Source organism: Gossypium raimondii, chromosome 12 (genome assembly GCF_025698545.1).
Source record: "Gossypium raimondii isolate GPD5lz chromosome 12, ASM2569854v1, whole genome shotgun sequence".
NCBI lineage: Eukaryota > Viridiplantae > Streptophyta > Magnoliopsida > Malvales > Malvaceae > Gossypium > Gossypium raimondii.
Window position 1 is genome coordinate 7687543 of NC_068576.1, and position 24276 is coordinate 7711818.

Consider the following 24276-nt stretch of genomic DNA (forward strand, 5'->3'; position numbering starts at 1 on the left):
AAACTCCGTCACGCGAAACCATAAATTGTCTCGATCGTGACACACTGTGTGCATAATGTTTGCCCTCGCCTTCGCCTTGTTAATTTCTTGAACTACCTTACTGCACCATACATGGCCACCCATCATCGCTGCATAAGTTCTTTTCGCTTTGGAAATAAGCGCGTAAGCGAAATATGTCTCGCACAACCGATGTTATCGGTAGATGGCGCGTTCCTTTAAGAACAGAATTTATACATTCTGCCAGGTTCGACGTCATATGGCCATATTGTAGGCCTCCGTTGTATGCTTGTGCCCACTGTTCAAAACGTATGTTACAAAGATAGTCCGCCCCTTCTCCGTTTTGGGATCGTAAAATTGCCAACATCTCGGTAAAACGATCTTTATTTATTTCATACCCTGCCAATATAAGATCATAGCGAATATTTTATACCACTTCTACCAATAAAACTAATTCAAATTGACAAACGAAATAATACAGTTATAGACTAAATACTTATGTTGGTCACTTGTCGTCATTCGCTCTTAGATTGATATTGTCTGTAGTAGTTTGAAGCAACGTGTTTTAGGCAATATCTATGGTGTGTGCGCTGCCACAGGCTTCCCTCTCGATCAAATGCAGCTAGTATATCGGTGCCCCGATCTGAAATAATATAGATATCAGGTTGGGGGCACACATGCCTCCTTAACCTCGAGAGAAAGAAATCACAGTCATCAGACGACTCCCCCGGTGTTATTGCAAATGCAATTGGAAGAATTCTCTTACCGCCGTCCTGTGCCACTGCAACCAATAGCCGATGAGTATACCTACCGAACATGAAGGTACCGTTAATTTGTACCAACGGCTTGCAGTATGGAAATGCGTCTCGGCATTGCTTAAAGGTCCAAAATAGGCATTTGAACACTTGACATCCACGTAGCAATCGGCCGTTGTAGTACGCATGTTCCGTTTCAAGGTCTGTGATGGGACCTGAGACGTATCTCTCTAGCACCTGACACCACTGCCATATTTCATTATATGAGGTGTCTCACCCACTATGCATCTTCTCCAACGCCTTCTGCTTAGCTATTCAAGCCTTGCAGTAAGAGGGCATGTACCCCATTTGGCTACGAATATTGGCAATTATCACCGGCACTGAAGTCCTAGGATCTGCTTTTATCATGGGCAGTATCAAGCTAGCTAACATAGCTGAATCCATGTTGGGATGATCTTGTGAAACACCTACAGAGGGAGTACATTAACATTGCAAAATAAAATTATTATTCAGATACATTTAATCCTATACCTGCAGCACATGTATGTGGACCTTTGTACTTTTTTATCTCCTACAACCCTGTCTTTTTCCTTAACAAGGCGACGATTTTCCATGAACATGTGCCGTCTTACACCGCACACTTCGCCTCAAACTTATCAGATTTTGATTTAACGACGTGGTAATTAACGCCGTTTTTGATGCTATGCTATTTCAAAGCACCAATAAAACTATCCTTGTTGGTAAACTGATTACCAACTTCAAGTTCACCGAAATCTACCCCCCGAACTTGTACGATCGCGCAACCGGTGTGGTAGATCTGGAAACTCTAACGCATCATCCGCTGAAGATCGACATTATGCATGTGGGCTGGAGGTGAGTATGCTCTGAATCGTGGATTTTCTTCTTCATCTAAACTCCTTTCAGCATCTTCACCTTTTGTTGGAATCGGCTCCGTTTCAGAAAATAATCTCACTTCTGCACCATCCGGCCCGGGCTCTCGAGGTTGATCCACATCGGAGTCATCTTCTAACCCACAATCATCTGCAGCGTATGACGTCCCCTCACCGGTTGACGTTGTAGGTAGTACGTCATCCCTTCTTCTGGGCATTTGATAACGTCCCCAATTGGATGTAGATTGCCATCCACTAGAACTTGATGCAATTCCCCAGTACGTATTTTCAGCATCAAACGTCGAGCCACCGACGTACATGTCTCATCCCAAGCGAGTGTCTTGCGGGGATGTGCATTCACACCACTAGAACATAGGTTGTTCCAGTATTTTGTAAGCCGCTAACCGAAAGTGTCGGCGGGGTTGTGTATACATCTCGAACACCGGGCGTAAGTACATCGATTGGCGGCGTAAATTATACATATAACACAATATAAGTTGCTCCACTAGCAAGATGAGTCGCACCATTGCCTCCAAGCTACGAGCACCTTTTATGTCGAGCGAGTCATATGTCACCGGATCAACACAAGAACAAAATCGATCGTGATTGATGAACTTTCATTGGCGTCGTTCAAGATTTTACGCCTAATTCTTTTACGAAGTTCTGTCAAATTTATGTTCTGGTTAAATGACAGTCGCACCATATTCTCCGACAAAAAAATAACACCATTTTCGGTGTGGCAAACCTCACCATCGTAGTAAATAACAGCACTAATACGTTCACTCATTTTGAAACTCTAACTTTCTTAGCCTCTCTAAATTGTTTCTGCTATGACTTATGCATTCTAAGAACATTTTCTGTCTAATTTATAGCCTCAGTCCAAACTTGCTACTGTAGCAAAATTGTATCCACGAGGGAGCGATTTCACAATTTCTTTTCAAATAGCATCCTGGTAGAAGCGATTTTATACTATTTCCTCAGAAACGTCAAAAAAAATTATTTCTTACATGACCTACTGTAGCAAAATCGCGTCCACGAATGCGTGATTTCACAATTTTTTCTCAAATAGCATCCTGGTAGAGGCGATTTTATACTATTTGCTCAGAAACGTAAAAAAAAATTATTTCTTACATGACCTACTGTAGCAAAATCGCGTCCACGAGGGCGCGATTTCACAATTTCTTCTCAAATAACATCCTGGTAGAAGCGATTTTATACTATTTGACCAGAAACGTCAACTCGAAATAATTTATTCCGAGACCTAAAAACCCTAAAAAGCCTGAACCCTAAACCCTAAAAGCCAAAAAAACTAAACGTGAAAAAAACGTCAAAATTGCGTCCTCAGGAACGCGCTACGTGTCAGGACATCGCGCTGACGTGGACGCAATTTCCCGGAAAATAGCCCATTCCGATAAATAATCAAAAAATTGGCCCATTTCGGTAAATTTTGAAAAAAAAACGGCTTTTTTGGTAAATTGCTCGGAAAAGTCTACTAAAAAGTTTAAATGGGATTAAATTAGGAATTTGAGTACGAATTTTCGCACGTTTATTTGGCACACTTGCACTATCAGTACTTTAGCTGATTTTCTTCAATTTTATATTCTGTTTCTGATGGCTGGATTTTTTTTTCAGTTTGGGTAGGGGTTGGGTTTTTGTGGACTGAATGTCGACTGGGTTTCATTGGATTTATTGAAAAAATAGAGTGGAGATTTGAGTAAGGAGAGAAAGGGGAAGAGTGGCGATTATATTTGCGGGAATAGTGATGGCGGCTGTGCATCAGGTTGGTTTGCTTGCTATACGAAGTGAAGAAGAGAGACGATAATTAAGAAAATCAATTAATACTAGCAAGTGTTGCCATTTAAAGAGAAGGGCCATTCAGCCATTGCCAATGAAACTTGGCTTACCATCACAACAAAGAATATGAAACACATTGTGCAAAGTTTCCACAGGAACATAGCAATTATTGGACTACTTGAATGATCAAACAGAAATAATCTAATTAAAAATTACGAATATGTCAAGTGACAAACTAACCTCAATCCTAAATGATCTGAAATCCAAATTGATTCAAAAATTTTAGAAACTCCAATCACCTGAACTAAATCGACCAAATCTGAAATTAAGCCGTCCCGCAAGATTGACAAGTTTAGGTTAAGTCTGTTTCGTCACATCCAATTGAGTTTCTTTCCAGTTATAAGAAAAAGTCAAATAAGACAGACCTGTATATTTTCGAAATCACTTGACTTATTATGCTGACCATGCTTCATTTGTTCAGACGCCAGCCTCCTATGAGCTGAAACGCAATTGCTATGCCATTGCCAGATGAAACCAGACAACTTTGCTCACTCACATCTCCTCAAAGCAGCTCCACTTATCGGAATGAACCCAGCAGGAGATACAAGAGCATCCATGGGAATGTCAAATGGAGTAACTGGTATCACTCCGTCCTCAATAATTTGGACTGAATATGACAGTGCAACTGCAAAAAATAATAGTCAATCAAATAAAACAGTATAACATATTGCTCAAATTATATCGATGCTGCAATCAGGTCTTTGAAGCATCTATTATTGCTATCAAAATTGAGTGTACATCCAGCATCAGTGGCACTTACCAAGAAGGGGCTGCTTCCATCTCTTCTTCTTTGTAAGCTCTTGGTAGTTCTTCAGGAGCAAATCATAGTAACTTCCACACATTATCATGAATTATCATAAAGGGAGAAACATAAGAAAAACTGTTTAAAGACAATATAAACACAATCACAATGAAAACTAAAATAGGAATAGACATATATAAGTTTGTACAGAACTTCTGTGGTAAACACTTCAAGGTCGTGCGCTGCCAGTCATATAGAGTCTAATAATCACATATTTATGGCTGAAGACAAGAACCATTAAAACCAATATAGCAAATAGAACCATACAGACTGTAATTACTATGATTCTTAATGATGCAATTCAAAATTGAATAACAATAATATAACCAACCAGAAAGTTGAAAAGCGTTAACCCACCCCCCACTTCGGCCCAAACGGCTTCCGGATTTGTCAAATGCAAGCCCTGAAAGAAATAGAAATGAAGTGAAAGTTTTTGCATGCACTCCCAGCAGAAAGTGAAATGAAGCATGATAAGAAAAGTGAATATAGATATAGGCACTCCATGGTTTGCTTCTTCAACTCTTCATTATGTCTGGATGCTGGGAGTGTTAGTTTTTTCCCCTCTTTTCATGCTGCTTTTGAGGGAGAGGTATTGGCAACTATAAATATGAAAGCTACAACATAGGCAAAAACTTTACATCGAACTCTTCATTGATCAGGAAACATCGAATTGGAGGATGAAGACAATTACCAGGTACTATAAACAGGTCCACTGGATCACTTGCCTGCATAACTGCACCGGAGACTTCCAAATAGTTAGCAGCCTTACTAACACCAAAAATAAGTCAGGCTCACAACAAAAAGTTATATGCAGCATTCGCCATGAAGTAAACTAAGAAACAGGCTTAGGATCATAATCCAGGTTATGTCAAAAAATTAAAACTTTCAATATTTTGAGGCTAAAATAGCAAAGAACTGGTATTGCCTAGAGTTCAGACTCAAAAGGTAATATACATATATATATATATTGCTGTTTTTATTTTCATAACATGGATCAGCCAATGCACATCCTGAAGCCAGAAAAAGCATCTAGTCAACTTGTCTACCTTAAACCCACAAGGTGATGTGGTGTTACGAATATTAACCATAAAAACATTGCTGCAATGGCTGATAAATAGAGCGAATATGGTTTATTGCTCTGAAATATATCTCTTCTTATAAACACTTAACATGAATTATTTTATCAGAATTTAGAAAAGCCATTCAAACAAGCAGATGCTTCAATTCCTTAGTCCAATCAGAAGCTGCTAGCTATATAACTCTGTACCAAGATAACTGAATTTAACTGATTAAACTTAGAAAGGCAACAAGAGACACCTAATGGTGCAATGCAGAATAATACAAACTAGGTGACAAAATCGCTTTGCAAAATAACTTGAAGAAGAAATTGCAATGCACTGTCTTAGGCTTAGCTGCCCAACCCATTTCCAATCTTAAATACCAATCCATGCACCCGAAGAAATGACAACTAGACAAGCATCATTAAATATTCATTCTAGATAATGCATGAGACAGCTATGGAACATGAAACAGTTGATGTTATGGACCTTGGGAAGGGTAGGAACGCCAATTTAACAAAAGAAAAAGAAAAGCAAATAAGGAGAGTAGAGCACCGTCTTCACGTTGGTTCCCATCAGAATCTACCAAGGCTGGTTCCAATATGTTCATTGATTTTTCAATAAGATCTTTAACACTGGATATCATCAGCATTTTCATGTTGCTATTCCTGTCCTCCACCCGTGGAACATAAAGTTTCTTCCTCTCTTCAAAGTTCAAAAGAAACAATAAATAAATAAATAAACAACGTACCAATCAAAATCAAAATCTAAAAGTTAACCCATCAAAGAAAAACAAGAAACTAAACCTTTGGCAGAACTTGACAAAACTTCCGAGATAATCCTTGAAGTACCGACTTCGAGTAAAGCAGGGGAACTTACGTACGCACATAAGCTCTTACTTGCTTTGAACCATGAAGATTCTACAACAATATTCTGAATAGCATTATCTGAAGTCCAAAGCAGAGAAATCCCCGATGAGACAAATAACCGAACACTTAAAACGCAATCAAATAAATAAAGGAGTAGAACTTCAGTTCATATACATACATATATATATAAATTGATATACCTACCTTCTTGTGATCTCAGGATTGGGTCCATGTTTTTGAGAGCTTTGCGTACTTTGGATCTAAGAGATCGTTTTTGTTCGAAAATGGCATCCAGTTCATGGGGATCGACTCCAATGCCGTCTTTGTTTATGGCGGCCATAGTGCGGGTTAAGTTAGCAGCAGAAGAGCGGATGGTTGGGGATGGCATGATGTGGGGGTGGGCAACTAGCGCCACCTCTTTTGCCTTGGAAATTAGATTAGTGTATTTGCGGTGAAGAAACATGCTTTGCAGCTTGAGTTTGGAGTTTGGATAGCAATCGATGGCGCCCATTTCATGGTCGTTCGTGGGCTGCTTTCCGATGACTGATGTTCCTTGGGTGGTTGGTCAAGGGAGATTTGAGCCACGTAATAAAATAATCAGTTGCTTTTTTGGGTGAACTACACAATTAGTCACCAAGCTATTGATAAATTTTCGTTTTTGTCACTTAAAAAGTTACAATTAGATCATTGAACTATTCAAAAATTTTATTTAAGTCACTGAACTATTTAAAAAAAATTATTTAAGTCACTAGCCTGTTAAATTTTATTTAAAAAAATTTCACTAGCAAACTCGACACGATCAATATGGTCTACAGAGGGAGGCAAGGTTCAGTCATTATTTTGTCAAAAGCATACAAAAAGGAAAAGAAATTAACAAAAGGAGACTAAAGAAAGAATATAAAGGGTAGATTTGGATGAGCGGTCTGTTTACATGTGGTTAGTATGAAAATAGCGGTGACAGTGAGATTAGATACTGTAGCGATACTGTAGCGCGAGACAAAAAATAAACTAAACGCATCGCACCCTACAGTCCATCCAAACCCACCCAAAATCGAACAACTATTGATACAAAGCCAATAGCACCAACAGCCACAAGGAAAAAAGGACCAGCGTCTAAGAAAAGAGAAATAAGGTTTCGTTTGCCTATGAATTGGCCTTAATTATATTTTTTGTTGATACAAACAACAAGCAATTTGATTATGGGTTTAAAGGTTTGGGATAAAGTTCATTTTAATTTAGGGTTTGCTTTTAGCTTTCGGTAATTTAATATTTTAAATGAGTTTGATAAAATAAAATAAATAAAAATTACTTGTTAGATTTTGTTTTTCACTTAAAAAGGGTTAAAAATAGTAAATAGATAAAAGTTTCTTATTACTTAATAAAAAAATACATTATGTAACATCCAATATCTGACCCGATCATTAGATCCGAACATGTGATGTCACTGTCGAAACCATTTTTATTTTTGGAAAAAAACAAAAATTAGTTGTCGATGAAAATTTGGAGTTGCCACCAATCTTTTATTAAGGTGTGATTGGGTCACCTAAAAACGACTTTGGTCTACGAGTTTTAGAAAAACGGGTTCGGGAGTCGATTACGTATGAGGAAGGATTAGCACCCTCATAACGCCCAAAAATTGTTACCAAGTTGATTAATTAATGTCTTAATGTCGAGAGTTGAAAAATATGATCCCTAATTAAATTATCTGTTAAGTTATTAAGACTCGCTCATTTCGAAACAGAAAACATCACACCCAATGCGTTAGGGCACGATATTTTATTTCTTCAAGATGAGTTTGTCCAAAAGGTTTTGTGTGATAAAATTTAAAAGAATATTCCATTGTTTAAGATTTTTGACGAAACCACAACCCAATACGTTAGGGCACAATTTCTCAACATCCCAAACATTGAATATTTCATTTATTAATATATATATTTGTAAAAAAAACTCTTTGTCTCGAGAAATAAATACGTCACATCCAATGTATTAGGACACAACATATTAAATTCCCAACAACAAGCTTTTTCATTTTATTTTTGATTAAAGAGCAATTCTCGATTATTAGATTTAACGAAGAAAATTGGAACCCAATACATTAGGGCTCAATTCTCTTGAAAATCCTAAATACGAGTATTATCTCTATTTTGAAAATTTCTATTTTTAAATTTGATTAAAAGATGATGTAATGTTATATTAAATGTATGGGTAAATGTCGCCATAACAAATATAACAATTGCACAGACATAATATAAATAGTAAATAAACGAAATTAATAAAATAAAAATAAACAATAACAATGCAAGAATACCAAATAAATGAGCAAATAAAAATAAAATAAAAACTCTTTTAAAATATAAATGAAAACATAAATTAATAAACAAATGAAGGAAATAAGCAAAAATATAAAGAATAGGAGATACATAACATATACATTAAAATTATGAAGAATGAAAGACATATACATAGATTTACATATAAAATCTTGGATTATAAAATTTATATAACAAACTATATAGTGCACTTATGAAAATAAAGAAAGATATATAATTATATATATACAAATTAAAAAAATATGTGTTTAAAAAATAAGTAAGTATTTAATTAATAAAAAACATATATATATACATACATATATAAATATAGAAAATAGTCGTTAGAAAAATAAATAAATATACATACATGTACATATAATTTTTAAAAGAACATATATATATACATATATAATATAGAAAATATTCGTTAGAAGAAAATAAATATACATACATGTACGTATATAAATAAATAGAAAAATAAATTAAATAATAATTACATTATATTAAAAAATATGCGTATATATATATGGAAATAAATATATACATAAAATAAATAAATATATATATAGAAAGAAAAAAAGAAAAAAATAATTACATATGAAAATAATAATTACATTATTAATTAAGGAGAAAAAAATAAATAAAAATAAAAATAAAGACTAAATTGAATTGTAAAATAAAAAAAACTGGGGCAAAGTCGCAAATAATTGAAGATCGGAGGACCTTATTGAACCCGCTAATAATTCAGAGGGGTTGGAAGGGCAATTTGCCCTTTTCCTCAAAACGGCGTCGTTCAAGTAGGAATAAATTGAAATCGAAGAAAAATTAGAGGGTAAATTTAAAAAAATTAAAAAAAACTTAATTGCAAAACTTCAAAAGGCGGAGGGGCTAAAAGCGCAATTTACCCCTCCGCTCAAAAACGCGCGGATCCTAGGGCGGGTCGGGTCGGAGTCGGGTCGACCCATGCCCAAAACAACGTCGTTTTATTTGGCTATTTAAGCCAAAAACCTTTCAAAAAAATTCATTTTTCATTCTCTTTTAAAAAAAAACCAAATTCCCTCAAAAAAGCTCTCCCATTTCGCCCATCATTCAGGCACCGTCCGGGCATCTACCGGTCATCGGCCACCTTGCACGGCCGATCTCAAATCACCGGCACGCTGCCGTCTGCAGTGTGGGAAAAGGAGAAAATCCCCTATTTGGCCTTTTAGACTCCCCTAAGCCCAAATCTAGGTTCAAATCCCTCAAAATATCAACAAAAATGCCCCAAAAGCCCGAGAAACCCTTCAGCTTCCGGTCGTCTGTCATCGGAGATGACACCCTCGGCCATCCACGGCGATCTGGGCACCTCTAAAGGTTACTTCTTTCCTTTTTCTTTGTTTTATTCGTATGTAAAAGAAAAATAAAAGTAAATAAAAAATATATAAAAAACTGTAGATGTTAACCTTTGGATCGATTGTATTGCTCTTAGTATTGAGTTTTCTATTTTTGGTTGTGGAAATAGTTGTTTTTTATTTATTGATTTCCAATCCCCCTTTATAATACATTAATGGCCTTCTTATGGCCATAGTAATAATAAAAAAATAAAGAAACAAATCATGCTTGATATCTCTTGATCTGCAAATCTTTTGATTTTGTTTCCTTCTCTGTGTTCATTCCTTGCAGGTGAAGATTCGGCTCGTGCAAAGGGACTTGGCTGCGGCGGCTGAAGTTTCTTAGAAACCCTAGGGTTTCTTTATCTGTTTTGGGCCACTGAGTTTCGGGCCTCTGCTTTGTTTCAGTTTGGGCCCTTATAGGCCTGTTTGTAATTTGGGCCTTTTAGACCCGGGCCAAAATAGGGTATTTCAGTCACATTATGTCGTCGAAACAACTCGAGTTACTATAACATAAATACATTCAATTCAGTCGTCAAAATAATTCTTAGACATGCATGTATAAACTCATTGATTTTATTTCATCAATTACGGGGTTATAAGGGTTAATTTCAAAGTTAGGATTCGAATCTAAACTCAAAAGTCAAATTTAAAATTCATGTCTCGAGATAGGGGTCTTCATGTCTCGATACAGATCAAATTATTTTGGGATTTTTAGCTTCGAAGTTAACATGTCTCGAGACATTACATGTTGTGTCTTAAGGCAAGGTCCTTTATGTCTCCAGACTAGGTCTCAAGACCAACCTCCCCTATTTTACTATTTTTGTTTCGATGTTTGAATGTCTCGAAACCTAGACCCAAGAAAAATCAATTTAGCTTCAATGTTGTTCTATCTTGAGACAAAGACCAGACCTAGGAAAAATTGTCTCAAGACTATACAAATATGTCTTGAGACCTACACTTAAATGCAAAATTTAAATGAAATTTGTTCTAATGATCTCAAGGCATGTTCTTTCTGTTTCGAAACCTAGTGACCAGTGACCAGTTGGTCAAAATGTTTCACTTTTAAGTGTCCAAAACCTTAATCAAATGAACCTAAACATACCTAAAATGTACCACAAAACATATTCATCCAATTAACTTATCTAAACATGTTCAAATATTGCCAAATTATAACCTTCAATACATCATTACTAAACCAACCAATTTGCACATTCAAACATACATAATAAAGCATAATTATCTAATAATCAAAAGATAAAACTCAACCAATATAATATTATAGGTCACTTACCAAAAGTATCAAACTTAAGTAACAAGCCAACCAATCTAGGTACATGCCATATGACTTCAAAACATATATATACATACGAAATAGGGTCGTAATGGCTTCAGAGCTAAGCTTGAGTGTTGGATGCTTGATTAAAAAATTTCTTTAATTTTATCCGAGACCTACGCACAGAAACAAATAAATCCATATGTTGAGTAAAGTATACTCAATGGTGCTAACATAACTCTAATTCAATTATAAACATAACAAAATTTAAATAACATAACTAACATAATACTCAAGTTAACCAATTAACCATTTCATATTAATATCAAAGATATACTGATATTTTATTTATCATTTTATCTTATTCTGAATAATGTTTTGCTCAATTTCTCTATATAACTTCCGATGCACCCTTAGGGTATTTGCATCTAGTTTAACATATCAAAATCATGTCTCATGATAACATCAATATCTCATTTCAATACAATAAATGTTCAGTATATCATTTTTACATTATAATCCCTATTAACCAAATCAGATATATGAATGGATACTCAAGTCAATTCACCATCATACCACATAAGCACAGAAGTGCTAATCAAGCACAAGTGCATCGATCCCAACAATTACACAGGAAAACACTCGTACCCATAGGGTATTTTAAGTTGGTGATATATTCTCGGCCCCTAAGATATTAGAAAACTATCACAATATGTACGCACATAGTGTTGAATCTCTCACCTAAATAAATACAGATCTTATGACTTGTCAATTATACCCGTGACTCTATCTAACAATGCTAATAGGGCAAGTATCATCATTATTAATCATATAATATCATCAAACATATATATATATTCAATCAATCAATTGATCACAATTTACCCAATCAAGTATATATGTACCTGTGGAATGCATTCTTATTGATAATTACCATTCTCGAACATATATATTTAATTATTTAATGAACTCGAGTTATAAGAGCACAAACCAGAGTATCTATTCGTCTATGACTTTGGATTTCCCTTTGTCCCGGAATCGTCTTATGTTGTCGTTAGCTACGAGATTAAATCAAAATATGGAAAATTCATTATTCACACAATTTCAAATACAATTCAATATATTATATACAAGAATGCATTTTATTTGAATTAGTCCTTAAACACCTAATACCTGAAACTCATTTCTCACAATTTACCCAGTCGGATTTAAATTGGCTTAATAAATATAGTACAAGAACTTCCTACAACCATTATTTATTATCAAATCTCAAGTTTTCATCTCTTACAATAAGGTCCTTAATTATACATATTTAATTATATAATCATTGCTTAATTGTAGTCTAATTCAATAATTTTCACCAAAATTTCAACATAAATAACTATGATCTTAACTACTATTAACATGCATGAATTTTAACATTAAAACTTTATATTTTAAATTATTTACTAATTCAACTCAATTAATTCGATCTAAAACTAAATTTTACGAGACCATTAAAAATCGGATTGTTTCACAACAACATTCAAATTAAAAGATCAATAACAGGTTAAAATTTCTTATATTTTATTATTTGAGTTTACCTTGTTTATAAATTAAATTCTATTCATAAATTGGTTCGTGTCAATTGTGTTTTTGTTCATTGTAAGCATCTGTAACTTTGTTGGCTGCTTTTAATTTTTGATTCTATTATGAATAATTAAATACTTTGTTTTCACATCTTATTCATAGTAGAATCAACTCATGCCAAAGACAGGAACCGGATGCTAATTCCCTGTAGCCACTGTTGAAAAAAACAGAAAGACACTAGGTTGTCATAGGTATAGTATGGTACAAATAAAAAAAGGAAAGCTTCCAGTAGATCTTACCCCGCCTCTACAAAAACATTATGCTTTGCTATAAATTATAAAAACAAATGCACACAGAATATCTCATAAAAATCAATTAATTAACTGAGGTTCATTCGATTCATTTGAATTAATTTAATTAAGTGAAGCATATGAAAAATCTATCTACTTAAAGCCTTGATCATTACGTATTTCATATGTATATAATGTTTGTTTATAAATGTTTAAAATGTAAATATATAAATGTAAAATATAATTTTTATATAAAAGTAAAATTAAATTTGTTCATAATTTAAATTTTATACTAAACAATTTCTATAATTCAAATTCAACATTTGATTTTTAAGTAATTAATTTTAATTTATCAAATAACATCTTAATTTTTAATAATAATTTTTAAAAATAAATTACACAAGTATTACTAAATTTATGTTTTATTCACTAAAGTATGAAAAATTAAAAAAAATTTTCATTCCATCATTAGCTACTATTAACTCACTAATAAAATGATAATTTGACGCATTATTTAGTTGACCAGGACTATTTTAAGCCACCTAAACACGCCACATAGCTTTATAATATCCACCTATTTTCCTAGTATAATGTAATCCCTTTTTTGTTTTAAAGTTTAAACCTTAAAAATTTTGTTTGAACTTCTAGTTGGTTTCACACAACAGTGAAGAAAAGGAAGAAGAAGGTGTTAGTGCGGATCTTTGGTAGGAAAAATCTTAAACACACGAATGAAATATGAATAACAACTCGAACAAAAAAGCAAAGCAATAGGACAAGGTGTATCAAATCACTATCTTTGAAGTTTTATTCCCCCCCCCACCTATACCCCCCCACCTATACTCGGTGTGCAAATGAGTTTCAAGCAAATGAACCTTTAAGGATACAATGAAGCCCGGCGACTATTTGCGTTTTGCACTAACAAAAATAGTCTACTGAGCATTGAGTAAAGTATAACAAGAAAATCAATTTCTATAAGGAATTTTTGCCATAATTCTTTATAAAACAATCTAATAATAGTAAAAGATGGAGGAACGATAAAAATAACTTTTCAGAATTTTTGGTATGTTTTCCAAATGAAATCTCACTCCTATTTATAGGATTTTTTTATGTCTATTCATAGCTACATAACTTTCAATAGATATATTTTTTTGAATAATCACTCTTTAAAAGAAACATAATTATTCAATTAATATCTCATAACTATTCAAGTAATATTACTTGTATAGTTATAATTCTTTTATAAAAATAAAGTGATATAACTCTTGATCAATAACCAAAAGACATTAAACCCTTTCATTTATAGTTATTGGGACACTATAAATATTTGAAAATGTTCCAATTGAAAATAAGATGAATAACGATAAAGAATGGAGGTTTTATCGATTAGAGACTTAGTTTTTCTATTGAAAGGAAAAGAAAAAGAAAGCCTAACCACCCTATTCTTCCCCCCTTTGAAACTCATTAGTATTTCTCCCTACAATGGCCCATTTTCAGTTAAATCAGAACAGTAGTTTCGGGACCATAAATTTGAAGTCAAAAAATATATTTTAATATTATTTTAATATCTACAGCATGATCGAATTATATTATAAAAATTTCGTTATAAAATTTTAACGTTTACATGTTCAATTTGATGAAAATGACTAAATCGCGTAAAGTGTGAAAGTTGTGCTCTATTAGCTAAAGGTGTTAAATAGCTATAGAACTTTAAAGTAGAGGTCCTTATATGGTAATTATACCATTAAAGGTGATAGTGGATGTGCATGGCTTGGTAATTGAGTAATTTTTAAAGTTAGGTAAGGGTAAAATGGTAATTAGGTAAATTAATGATAAAAAATAAAATAAAACAAAAAGTCATCTTCTTCATTCATGCATGAACCAATTTTTACAGCAAAGAGGGGAGCTTGGAGAGTTTGAAACTTTTGGCTAAGAAATATCTTGTATGTAAGTGAAAACCAATCCCGTTTTTAATGATTTTTATGTTTTCGGGATCGTTGTAACTTAACCTAGGTAACTAGGGGGCTAATTTGCAAAACTATTGAATAGTTTGAGTTTTTCCATTGATGAACATAATGGGTTTTTGAAGTTTAATGGATGAAAATGAATCTTTGTTGTTAGTTAAACAACTTTTGTTAAGTGAATTTTAACAAAATTGTCAAATAGGGATTAAATTGAGAAATATGAAAAGTATGTGTTAAATATGTGAAATTGTAAAATGTATGGGCTGCTATGAGCACATAGGATATTCATCTAGGCTTAGGTGTGGAGAAATTGCATAAATTTCATTTTTATGAGCCTAGGGACTAAATTGTAAAGAAGTTAAAAGTATAAGGGTAAAATAGTATTTTTCCTAAAATATTAATTTTGGATTGAATTGAATAGATTAAAGATTAAATGAATTAAATTTGATTATATAGATCAAGAAAAGCAACATTCGAAATTAAATCAGGGAAATGATAAAGTTGTGGACTAAATGATCGTATTTCTGTCGTACGAGTTCGAGGTAAGCTTGTGTAATTAAATTGCGTATTTATATGCTTTAATTGAATTATATGTATGTGAATAATTTAATTATTATGTATAATTATCGAGCACATAACCGATGATGTACGAAGAATATCGAGTCCCATTTGAACCTTAGGAATTCGTAAGATACAAATGACATGTCATTAGAGTTACCGATTTGGTTGTGGTCTTGCATGTGTTGCGGACACACCACAACTCGTATGAGCTTACCAATTTCAGCTCGTGAAAGCTTACCGATTCACAGCTCGTATGAGCTTACCGTTATTCAGCTCGGAGGAGCTTACCGTTTATCGCTCGTATGAGCATACATGTACAAGAATTGACAGATTACAGTTCAGTACACCTCGTGTGTACTACCCGCGTATCTAACAATATTTTCAGTGGTTCAACGGGCATAGTGTTATTACGAGATTACACAAGTTCAATACAAACTAGTACATGTATTTACATAGAAATGGTTTATATATGATATACGGATACACAGTATAGATGGTACATGTACATGGAATTTAATAATTGTTGAATTCATGCATGATTCTCGGTTTTATTTGAATACATGGCTAACTTGGTTAATGGTTGTGTGATAGGCCTTGGCCAAATTGAATTATGTTATGCTTTGAGTTACTTACCTAAATTTGTGATTAAATGGTAAGTTTAACTCTATATTACACGAACTTACTAAGCTTAATTGCTTACTCTATTTGTTTTCTCGTGTTTTATAGTGATTCGGAAGCTCGTTCAAATTGGAAGTTGTCGGAGACCACATCACACTGTCAAACACTTATTTTGGAACTTTGGACGTATATATTTTGGTTAAATGGCATGTATAGATTATTTTGGCTAATTATAGCCTATATGTTTTGTTGTGTATTTAGCCATTTTGAGTTGGCTTGAAAATGGTATATGTTTTTATATGTAAATAGGTGTAAATGACCTTATGATATGTGGGGTATAATTTCTATGTGAATGTCTTGTTTGTGAATTGGTATTTGGGATACCAAATGCTTGAAGTTGAAATATGGTATGCATGCTAAGTTAGGCACAATGTCTCATATATAAGTTTGACCATTTAGGTATATTTTGGAAGTATATTTGACATGTTTTAAAGTGGTCAATTGATGTGCTTATAAATATCATGTTGTATGTATGGATATCACATGTTATAAACTTGATATTGGTTGGTTTTGAATGCCTATTTATGCCAAGGTTGTATGCACATTGTGGTGTCAAGGTTGGTACTTATTTGGGTGAGAAATGTGGCTTGGAAAATAACCTATTTTTGTCTACACGGGCAAAGACACGAGCGTGTGTCTCAACCGTGTATGACACACGGCCAGGTGACACGGTCGTGTGTCCCCTGATAATTCTATAGAAATCAAGTCAGTAGCTTCACACGGCCTAGCACACGGGCGTGTGGCTTGGCCATGTGGCACAATTCAATATACCCTCCAGTTTTCGCACGGCCTAGCACATAGCTTGCACACGGGCTTGTAAGGCCATTTCGAAGGGTACACGGCCTGGCACACAGGCATGTGGGTTGGCCGTGTGACCCAAGTCAGTGAGTTACATGGGTTCAGACACGGGCTGGGACACGGTCGTGTATTCCCATTTCAAATGCCCATACGGCCTGGCCATACGGGCGTGTGTTCCTTGCACATTGAAAAATTTCAAAGTTTTTCTAAAAATTTCTTGAGTACTCGGTTTAGTCCCGAACCACTTTTAATGTATATTTTGGGCCTCGAGGGCTCATATTTGGGACCATATGAATATTTATGAATGGTTTTTGAATTGAATGAGAAATGTACATGAAATATTTGATTGATTGAGTTATAAGTCCAGTAATGCTCCGTAACCCTGTTCCAGCGTCAGATACGGGTTAGGGGTGTTACACTCCTAGCAAGTGACGTTTACTTCTTTTTTATGGTGTTAACACATTCAAATTGAATGTGACCAAAACTCTTGCATTCGTAGCATTAAACTAACCTTTTCTTGGGCTCAAAAGTATCATCAATCACATGGATCTTCTTGATACAGTTTTTTTCTCTTTTTAGCATCTGAATTCATTCCCTTAAAAAAAATTTTGAACAAAATAATAAGTGAAGCTAATTGCTCCTTGATCTCATCAATAGATTCTATAGTTGTAAACCGACTATAGGATCACCTTCACGTGTGTCTAGGTGATGCGTCTTATTTCATTGACATTAAGATTCATCGTGATAGACATCATGATATCTTAGGTCTATCTCAAGAAACCTATATCAAAGTTTTAAAAAGATTTTGGAAAAAAGATTGTTCACCAAGTGTTGCTCCTATTGTGAAGGGTGATAAGTTCAATTTGAACCAATTCCTGAAGAATGAATTTGAGAGGGAGCAAATGGAAAAACATTCCATATGCTTTTGTTGTTAGAAGCCTGATGTACTCAAGTCTACGCAAGACCTGACATTGCATTTGCAATTGCAATGTTGGAAAGATATCAGAGTAATCCAGGTATTGACCACTGGAGAGCTGTAAAGAAAATTTTAAAATATCTTAAAGGGACAAAGGACTACATGCTTACGTACAAACGATCAGACAATTTGGAGGTGATTGAATACTCCAATTCAGACTTTTTCGGCTGTGTTGATTCACGTAAATCAACATCAGGTTACATATTTATGTTTGCTGGCGGAGCTATATCTTGGAGGAGCGTCAAGCATACCTTAACTGCTACTTCCACTATGGAGGTTGAGTTCGTTTCATGTTTTGAGGCTACCTCACATGGAGTAGGGTTGAAGAGTTTCATTTCTAGGCTTAGACTTGTGGATTTGATTTCTAGGCTGTTTATGATATATTGTGACAATTTAGCTGTTGTCTTTATGGCTAAGAACAACAAAAGTGAAAGTCAAAGTAAACATATCAACATTAAGTATCTAGCCATAAGAGAACGTATTAAAGAAAAGAAAGTGGTCATTGAGCATATTAACACCAATCAGATTTTAGGTGATCCTTTGACTAAAGGCATGTTACCACACAAATTTAATGATCATGTTGTCATTATGGGACTTGTTCCCACCTTGTAAATTTTCATTATAAGAACGATTATACAGAAACGATGTTAAATTTGATGTTTCTCAAATTTTGTGCACACATTAATTTGATTATTTCGAGAAATATCACTAAAGTTTAGACTTGGAATAAACATTAAGTTTATTCATTAAAAAAATTTAGGCTAAAGGGTCGAGACATGATATATTGTGATACATGGAAGATACTGCTCAAATTCTAAGAGAAAATATTGTTATGATTCATGCATTATGTTTCAACTTTAAGTATTCATAGGCAATACGAACCAAGTGAGAGAATGTTGGAACCATTATTGGTTCGTGAGTATAACCCCCACGTTTGTTGCTTATTCCCACTTTTGATGCCTTCAACTTCCACATCTTTGTATGTAAGATAGTGGGATATGTAGTTGATGATTTTTTATGGGGAACAACCACTATAAATACCAACTAGCATAAGGTTCTTAAGCATCGAAAAATAGAAAACAAAAAAAAAATCCATCTTGTGATGTTTTCAAGTGCTTAAAAGATTTTGACAGTTTTCAGTTTTCGTACGGCTAAATTCGACGACCTCACCGATGGTTCAATGTGCTTAACAATAGTGTTATAACTTTTGAATTTTGGCATTTGGTTCAGGTAATGACTGAAGGTATTTATGTTCGATATTTTCCGCTGCTCTATATTGTAAATCGTTATTCATATAAAATATTTTTTTTTATTTTTAATATATTTTAGAAATAATTAATTTGTTTTAATTGACAAATAAAAATAATTTATATTATTCATTTTTATTTTACTTGAATTGGTGATTCATACTTTCTATCAATATCTCTCACACATTTGAGGGCATTTGTTATTAGCCAAACTAGCAAACAAACTTGATTTGTCATCATCCAAACTAATCAGATTTTCAACCAATGAACTTTTACTTCTACCTTAGCTCTTATTCCAAATTTCTGAGTCAATCGAATGGGATAAGAAAAAGACAGCTCCTCCCAACACTAAAATTCAACCGTACACGTGTTCAACCATCTTCATTTGCACACGTGTTAATCTTTAGCTTCCCACCAATGCAATGCCACTCATCTCAACTTTTCGTCCTTTTCCCAAAAATATTCATCTCAATCTCTTTTCTTTAACGTTGATGTCTTTTCAAAATAACAAAAATAAATTCTAATTTATTATTATTATTTTCTTATTTTTAATGTTAATTTTATAGTTTATATTTAAAAATAATAATTATTTTTCTCAACAATATTAATTTTAAAATTTGAATTTTACATCTTTTTAAAAAGATAATATATTTTAACACTACACCGATCTTTAATTTCATTTCATATAATTTTTAAAAAAAAAGAGATTACATCTCGATCTAGACCGTTTTAATTTATAAATCAATTATTATAATCGCTTAATCTGTCTCGTTTTACCCAAAAATATGTCTCGAAATAACCTTTCATTTAAAATTTCTTTTTTAACTTTGAAAAATCACAGCAACAATAGAAACAAGAAAAATAAAGAAAATGATTTGTTTATTGTTTTCTTCTCCGAGTCTACAGCCCATCCGTTTCATGGGGTATGAAGAGGAGGAATTTCAAATTGGTCAGATGGACTAAAAATATTTCGTGCTACCCTAATTATAAATAATTATTAAGAAGAAAATGTTAAAAAAGTAAAATGTAATATTTCTGAAGTGAAATCATCTTTTCACTATACTACCCTTAGGAGCACCGAATGTAAATTCCATTTTTTTCCCCTTCCTTTCATGTTCACGCTGTTCTCATTTTCCGATTTTAATAACTTGAATTAAACTAACAGAACCCTATTATATTCGTTGATTTTCTATTAAGAATATTTAACCATATTTAATTTGATTAAAATTATATGTTTGGGTTAGGTTTTAACTTAATTTATATTACTACTATCAATTGTAACTCACTTTGCAATTGCATATTGTGCAACTTAACTTATTTGTTGGTATATTTTGATATAAACATCTTGATTGTTTGATCACATTTTTTAAGATATTAAGCAACAATTAATTAGATTGTGGCTGTCGACTGAGTCTTAGCTCGATTGTTGCCAGTATAGGAAGACGTGGGTTTGAGTGCGCTGAAGCGTATTATCCTCCTATTTAAGATTTAGGGATGGGCTATGGGTAATTCTAGGCATTGTATTAAAAAGATCAAATATGATTAAAACCAATAATGAGATTAATGTTAAAAAAAAAACTAAATTGTAGTTTATGAATTTTAGTTAAGTTGGGATCTTTTCAAGGAGTCCTGCCGTAGTATGATTTATTTACCTTGTTTAAGGTGATATTAGATTTGAATAAGTTAAAATGAAAATGATCTCTTTTTATTTCACGCTTTATCAAGTACTTAATTGGGTGCAATTTCAATGACATTATTTGATCATGAGATTCACAAGTCTAATATTACTTGATATTAGAGAGAATATTGATTTGTTCATTAGAGGAAATTATTATAGGGTTTATTAATTGTGAACGAATTGTTTTTTATCAATTTGTAACTAAGTCAAAGGGAAAAACTTAGTAGGAGAGTGAGTCTATATGAATAAATAGAAGTGAGATTGTAACATGGTAAATGGTTTGAGGTTAAATCACATATTGCACTATTGATTCATAGTGAATTACTCTTTGGGCAAGACCCAATAGACATAGGAAAGGGTTTCGAATTGCCTAACTAATTCTCGTGTTCATTGTCTTTACTTTCTTGTTCTAGTTAAATCTTTAGTTGCAACTTGCAATATAATTGACCAAAATTTCAACACTAACAATTGAATTATTTAAATTAAATGATTTTTCACAAACATTAATAAGCACTTCATTAACGCGTTGTATCACCTTAAAAGCTCTAGTTAAACACATGACACTATTCTAGTAACGAATACAATGAATTTATGAGAAATTTGAAATTTTATCAAATAAAGAATTTCTTATGGAAATAAACTTGATTTTTGGATATGAGAATTAATGAAAGGAATTTTAAAAGTGAGAATGTGACAAAAAATGACCAAATCACAAATTTTAAGAAGCTTGAGAACTAAAATGTAATTTGACCAAAATGAGAAACAAGAGTTATTTTGATTAATTGACATATGAATAATTTAGAATATGTATTGGTGTGGTGAAAATCACTCTTGGAACCGACTTGTAAAAGATTTGAAAGTTTAGGGTCTAACGTATAAATTTCCCATTTTTGCCAAGAAATGGGTAAAATGTAATTTCACCATTCATGGAATTATATTAAAGTTTATATTTGGATTGGATAATTTATTATTGTTGTGAAGAAATTGTACAAAGAGAAAAAAGAGGTAAAATGGTAAATTTTTCATAGAAGGGTATTTAGATAATTAATATGGAAATATGCTATTTTATTTATGGAATTAATATGGACTTTTGGACATGATCATCTTAGTGTGATAAAATGTGGAGTACAAATTTAAATTGGGTTTGACAAACTTTGGCCTTAGGTTATTTTAGTGTTTTTTTAACATTAATCTCATTATATGTTCTTATCATATTTGCTCTTTTTGATATAATGCCTAGAACTACCCGTAGCCCCTCCCGACCCTTAAATAGGAGGATAATGCACTTCAACACATTCAAACCCATGTTCTCCTGCATTAGCAACAATGTCAATGTCAATCAAGCTAAGACTCAATAAATAGTTATTTTAGTGTTTTAAATTGGTTAAAAAGGGATGAAAACACCCCCAACCATCTTGCAGTAGTCAACCACACCATTATCATGTGTGCTATCTCCTTTTTCTTTCTTTCTTACTTGCTTTTTCCTGCAATTCTTCTAAAAAATCTCATCACCCACTTTGAGATTTTGCTATAATCACTTAGAAAACAACCCCCTAAGCTCATTTCCACCATCAATCTCTCAAATTTTAGCCTAGAGTTTCTTGGTTCTTGAGAGAGAAAGTTGAAGTTAGAGAGAGGATGATTCATCAAGGTAGAAATAGTGATTTTCATCTCTCCTAACTAGTTATTTAATTTTGGATGTTAAGTGAAAACTTGGAAAGATGAGAAAGGTCAAAGTATCATGGCTATAAATTCTACCCTCAAGAGACCCAAGGATGAACATGGATGGAGAGTAAGCTTTAATGAGAGCAATGAGAGGATGATGGTTGATGATAATGGTGATGACCCTTTGGTGACAATAACCACTAGTGCCAACCATAAAGTAAAAAGGATCCTAATAAACAGTGGTATCACAATAGAATTGTTACACTAGGATGCCTTAAGCAAATGGGATTTGAAGAAACATAATTGAAAAAGGCTAGGCCCATATATGGGTTCACCAACCAACCCATTAAGGTAGAATAGTCCATAACATTCCCAGTCACTTTCGGGAGAGGGAGAACACACTGTCATGAGAATGAAGAAATTCCTGGTGGCCGATCAACCTTTAACATACCATTTCATTTTCAAGTTCCTTTCAATGAAGAAACTTAAGGTGACTCTGGCATCTTTCTACATGAAGGCAAAATTTTCCACCTTAAGAGGAATTAGGACGATGAAAGCAAAACAATGTATGGCAAGGAAATACCACATGGTGTCATTGTAAATAACATGACCCCAACGATAGTGGAAGTGAATAAGGAAATACCTTATACCTGACGCCCAAAGAGACACGTAAGGTGGCAGGTACACACAATTAAAAAAGCGTTATTGGGTTTGGAGAGCTTAGATGCCAGATGGAAAATAAAAACCAATTTAATACTAAGCTATTTGGGGAAATAAAAATCTTATGCTTGCAACCTGGCAAGGTAAAGAGAATAACTTAGATCTTCTCCATAATCTTGAAGCAATAAAATGTTATTTCAAAGAAATGTTGAGAAGACATATAGATATCTTTACATTATTTTCCATGGATATGTCGAAAGAGGGCCTGAGGAAGATGGTGTTAGAGTATGCCCAAAGACCAACCATGAGATGATTGTAATCACATACTCGTTTTACCTCGTTTGTTAATATGAGGCATTGCCATTGTTATTTGAATTTTTTTTTCTGTGTGTGTAAATAAACTAATTAATAATAAAGTCTTGAGAATAATATGATTATTCTTAAAAGGTCCTTAGTCAAGTATTATTGTGGGCTTGGACAATAATAATGCATCGAGACTAATGTGTGGTTGATTGATGACAAAGTGTTGTCATTAACAAAAGGGATGTCAAAATTAAAACATGAGTATGTGTTGGAGAACTACATACTGGACTGACCTGCTATGAGTATGTTTATTAGATTATTATGTAATAGTCACAACATTACTCCTAGTGATAACTATGTATACGATTCTCAAACTTGATATCATCATAGTCCCAACATCGTAAGTCGTATATTTTGATACAGTCAAAGTCTACCGTAACAAGTTGTACTATAAAGACTGATATTGGATATGCCACAATCTATTTAGTGGGATATGATTGATTAAGATAGAATTTGTCCCTCCTACATAATGGAAAGCAATATTTTAAACCACTTAATGAAGTGAGACTAAAAATGTATGGTCATGCTCAAATAAGTTGATATGAGATATCACAATTATTTGTTTATTGTAGTTTACTCAAAATATCAAGAAATATAAGATTAGACTATGCAAGTGTGATTGTTCCATAACTTGTGTCCAATCTAGA

The 24276-nt window shown here is 33.3% G+C and overlaps 1 protein-coding gene across 2 annotated transcripts; it reads right to left on the bottom strand.

Annotated features, from left to right (window-relative positions):
- Positions 1–3688: 3688 nt before the first annotated feature.
- LOC105763113 (5-formyltetrahydrofolate cyclo-ligase, mitochondrial) lies at positions 3689–6802 on the bottom strand. 2 transcript variants are annotated; one of them, XM_012581203.2, is made up of 7 exons: positions 6430–6802; positions 6163–6303; positions 5912–6061; positions 4990–5031; positions 4656–4701; positions 4257–4327; positions 3689–4121 (listed from the first exon to the last, which is right to left on the bottom strand). In XM_012581203.2, exons 1-7 carry the CDS (start codon positions 6734–6736, stop codon positions 3985–3987), a joined length of 894 nt encoding a protein of 297 aa, XP_012436657.1. In that variant the 5' UTR covers positions 6737–6802; the 3' UTR covers positions 3689–3984. The 2 variants fall into 2 exon arrangements, 1 of the variants encoding a protein (XP_012436657.1); XR_001124087.2 differs by having other exon boundaries at positions 3972–4121; positions 4630–4701.
- Positions 6803–24276: the final 17474 nt, after the last annotated feature.

Coding starts and splice junctions, on each gene's coding strand:
- LOC105763113 (XM_012581203.2), bottom strand. CDS start 6,736: ATGGGCGCCATCGATTGCTATCCAAACTCCAAACTCAAGCTGCAAAGC. Junction 6,304..6,429: donor AATCCTGAGATCACAAGAAG/GTAGGTATATCA, acceptor TTTGGACTTCAG/ATAATGCTATTCAGAATATT. Junction 4,122..4,256: donor ATGGAAGCAGCCCCTTCTTG/GTAAGTGCCACT, acceptor TATTTTTTGCAG/TTGCACTGTCATATTCAGTC.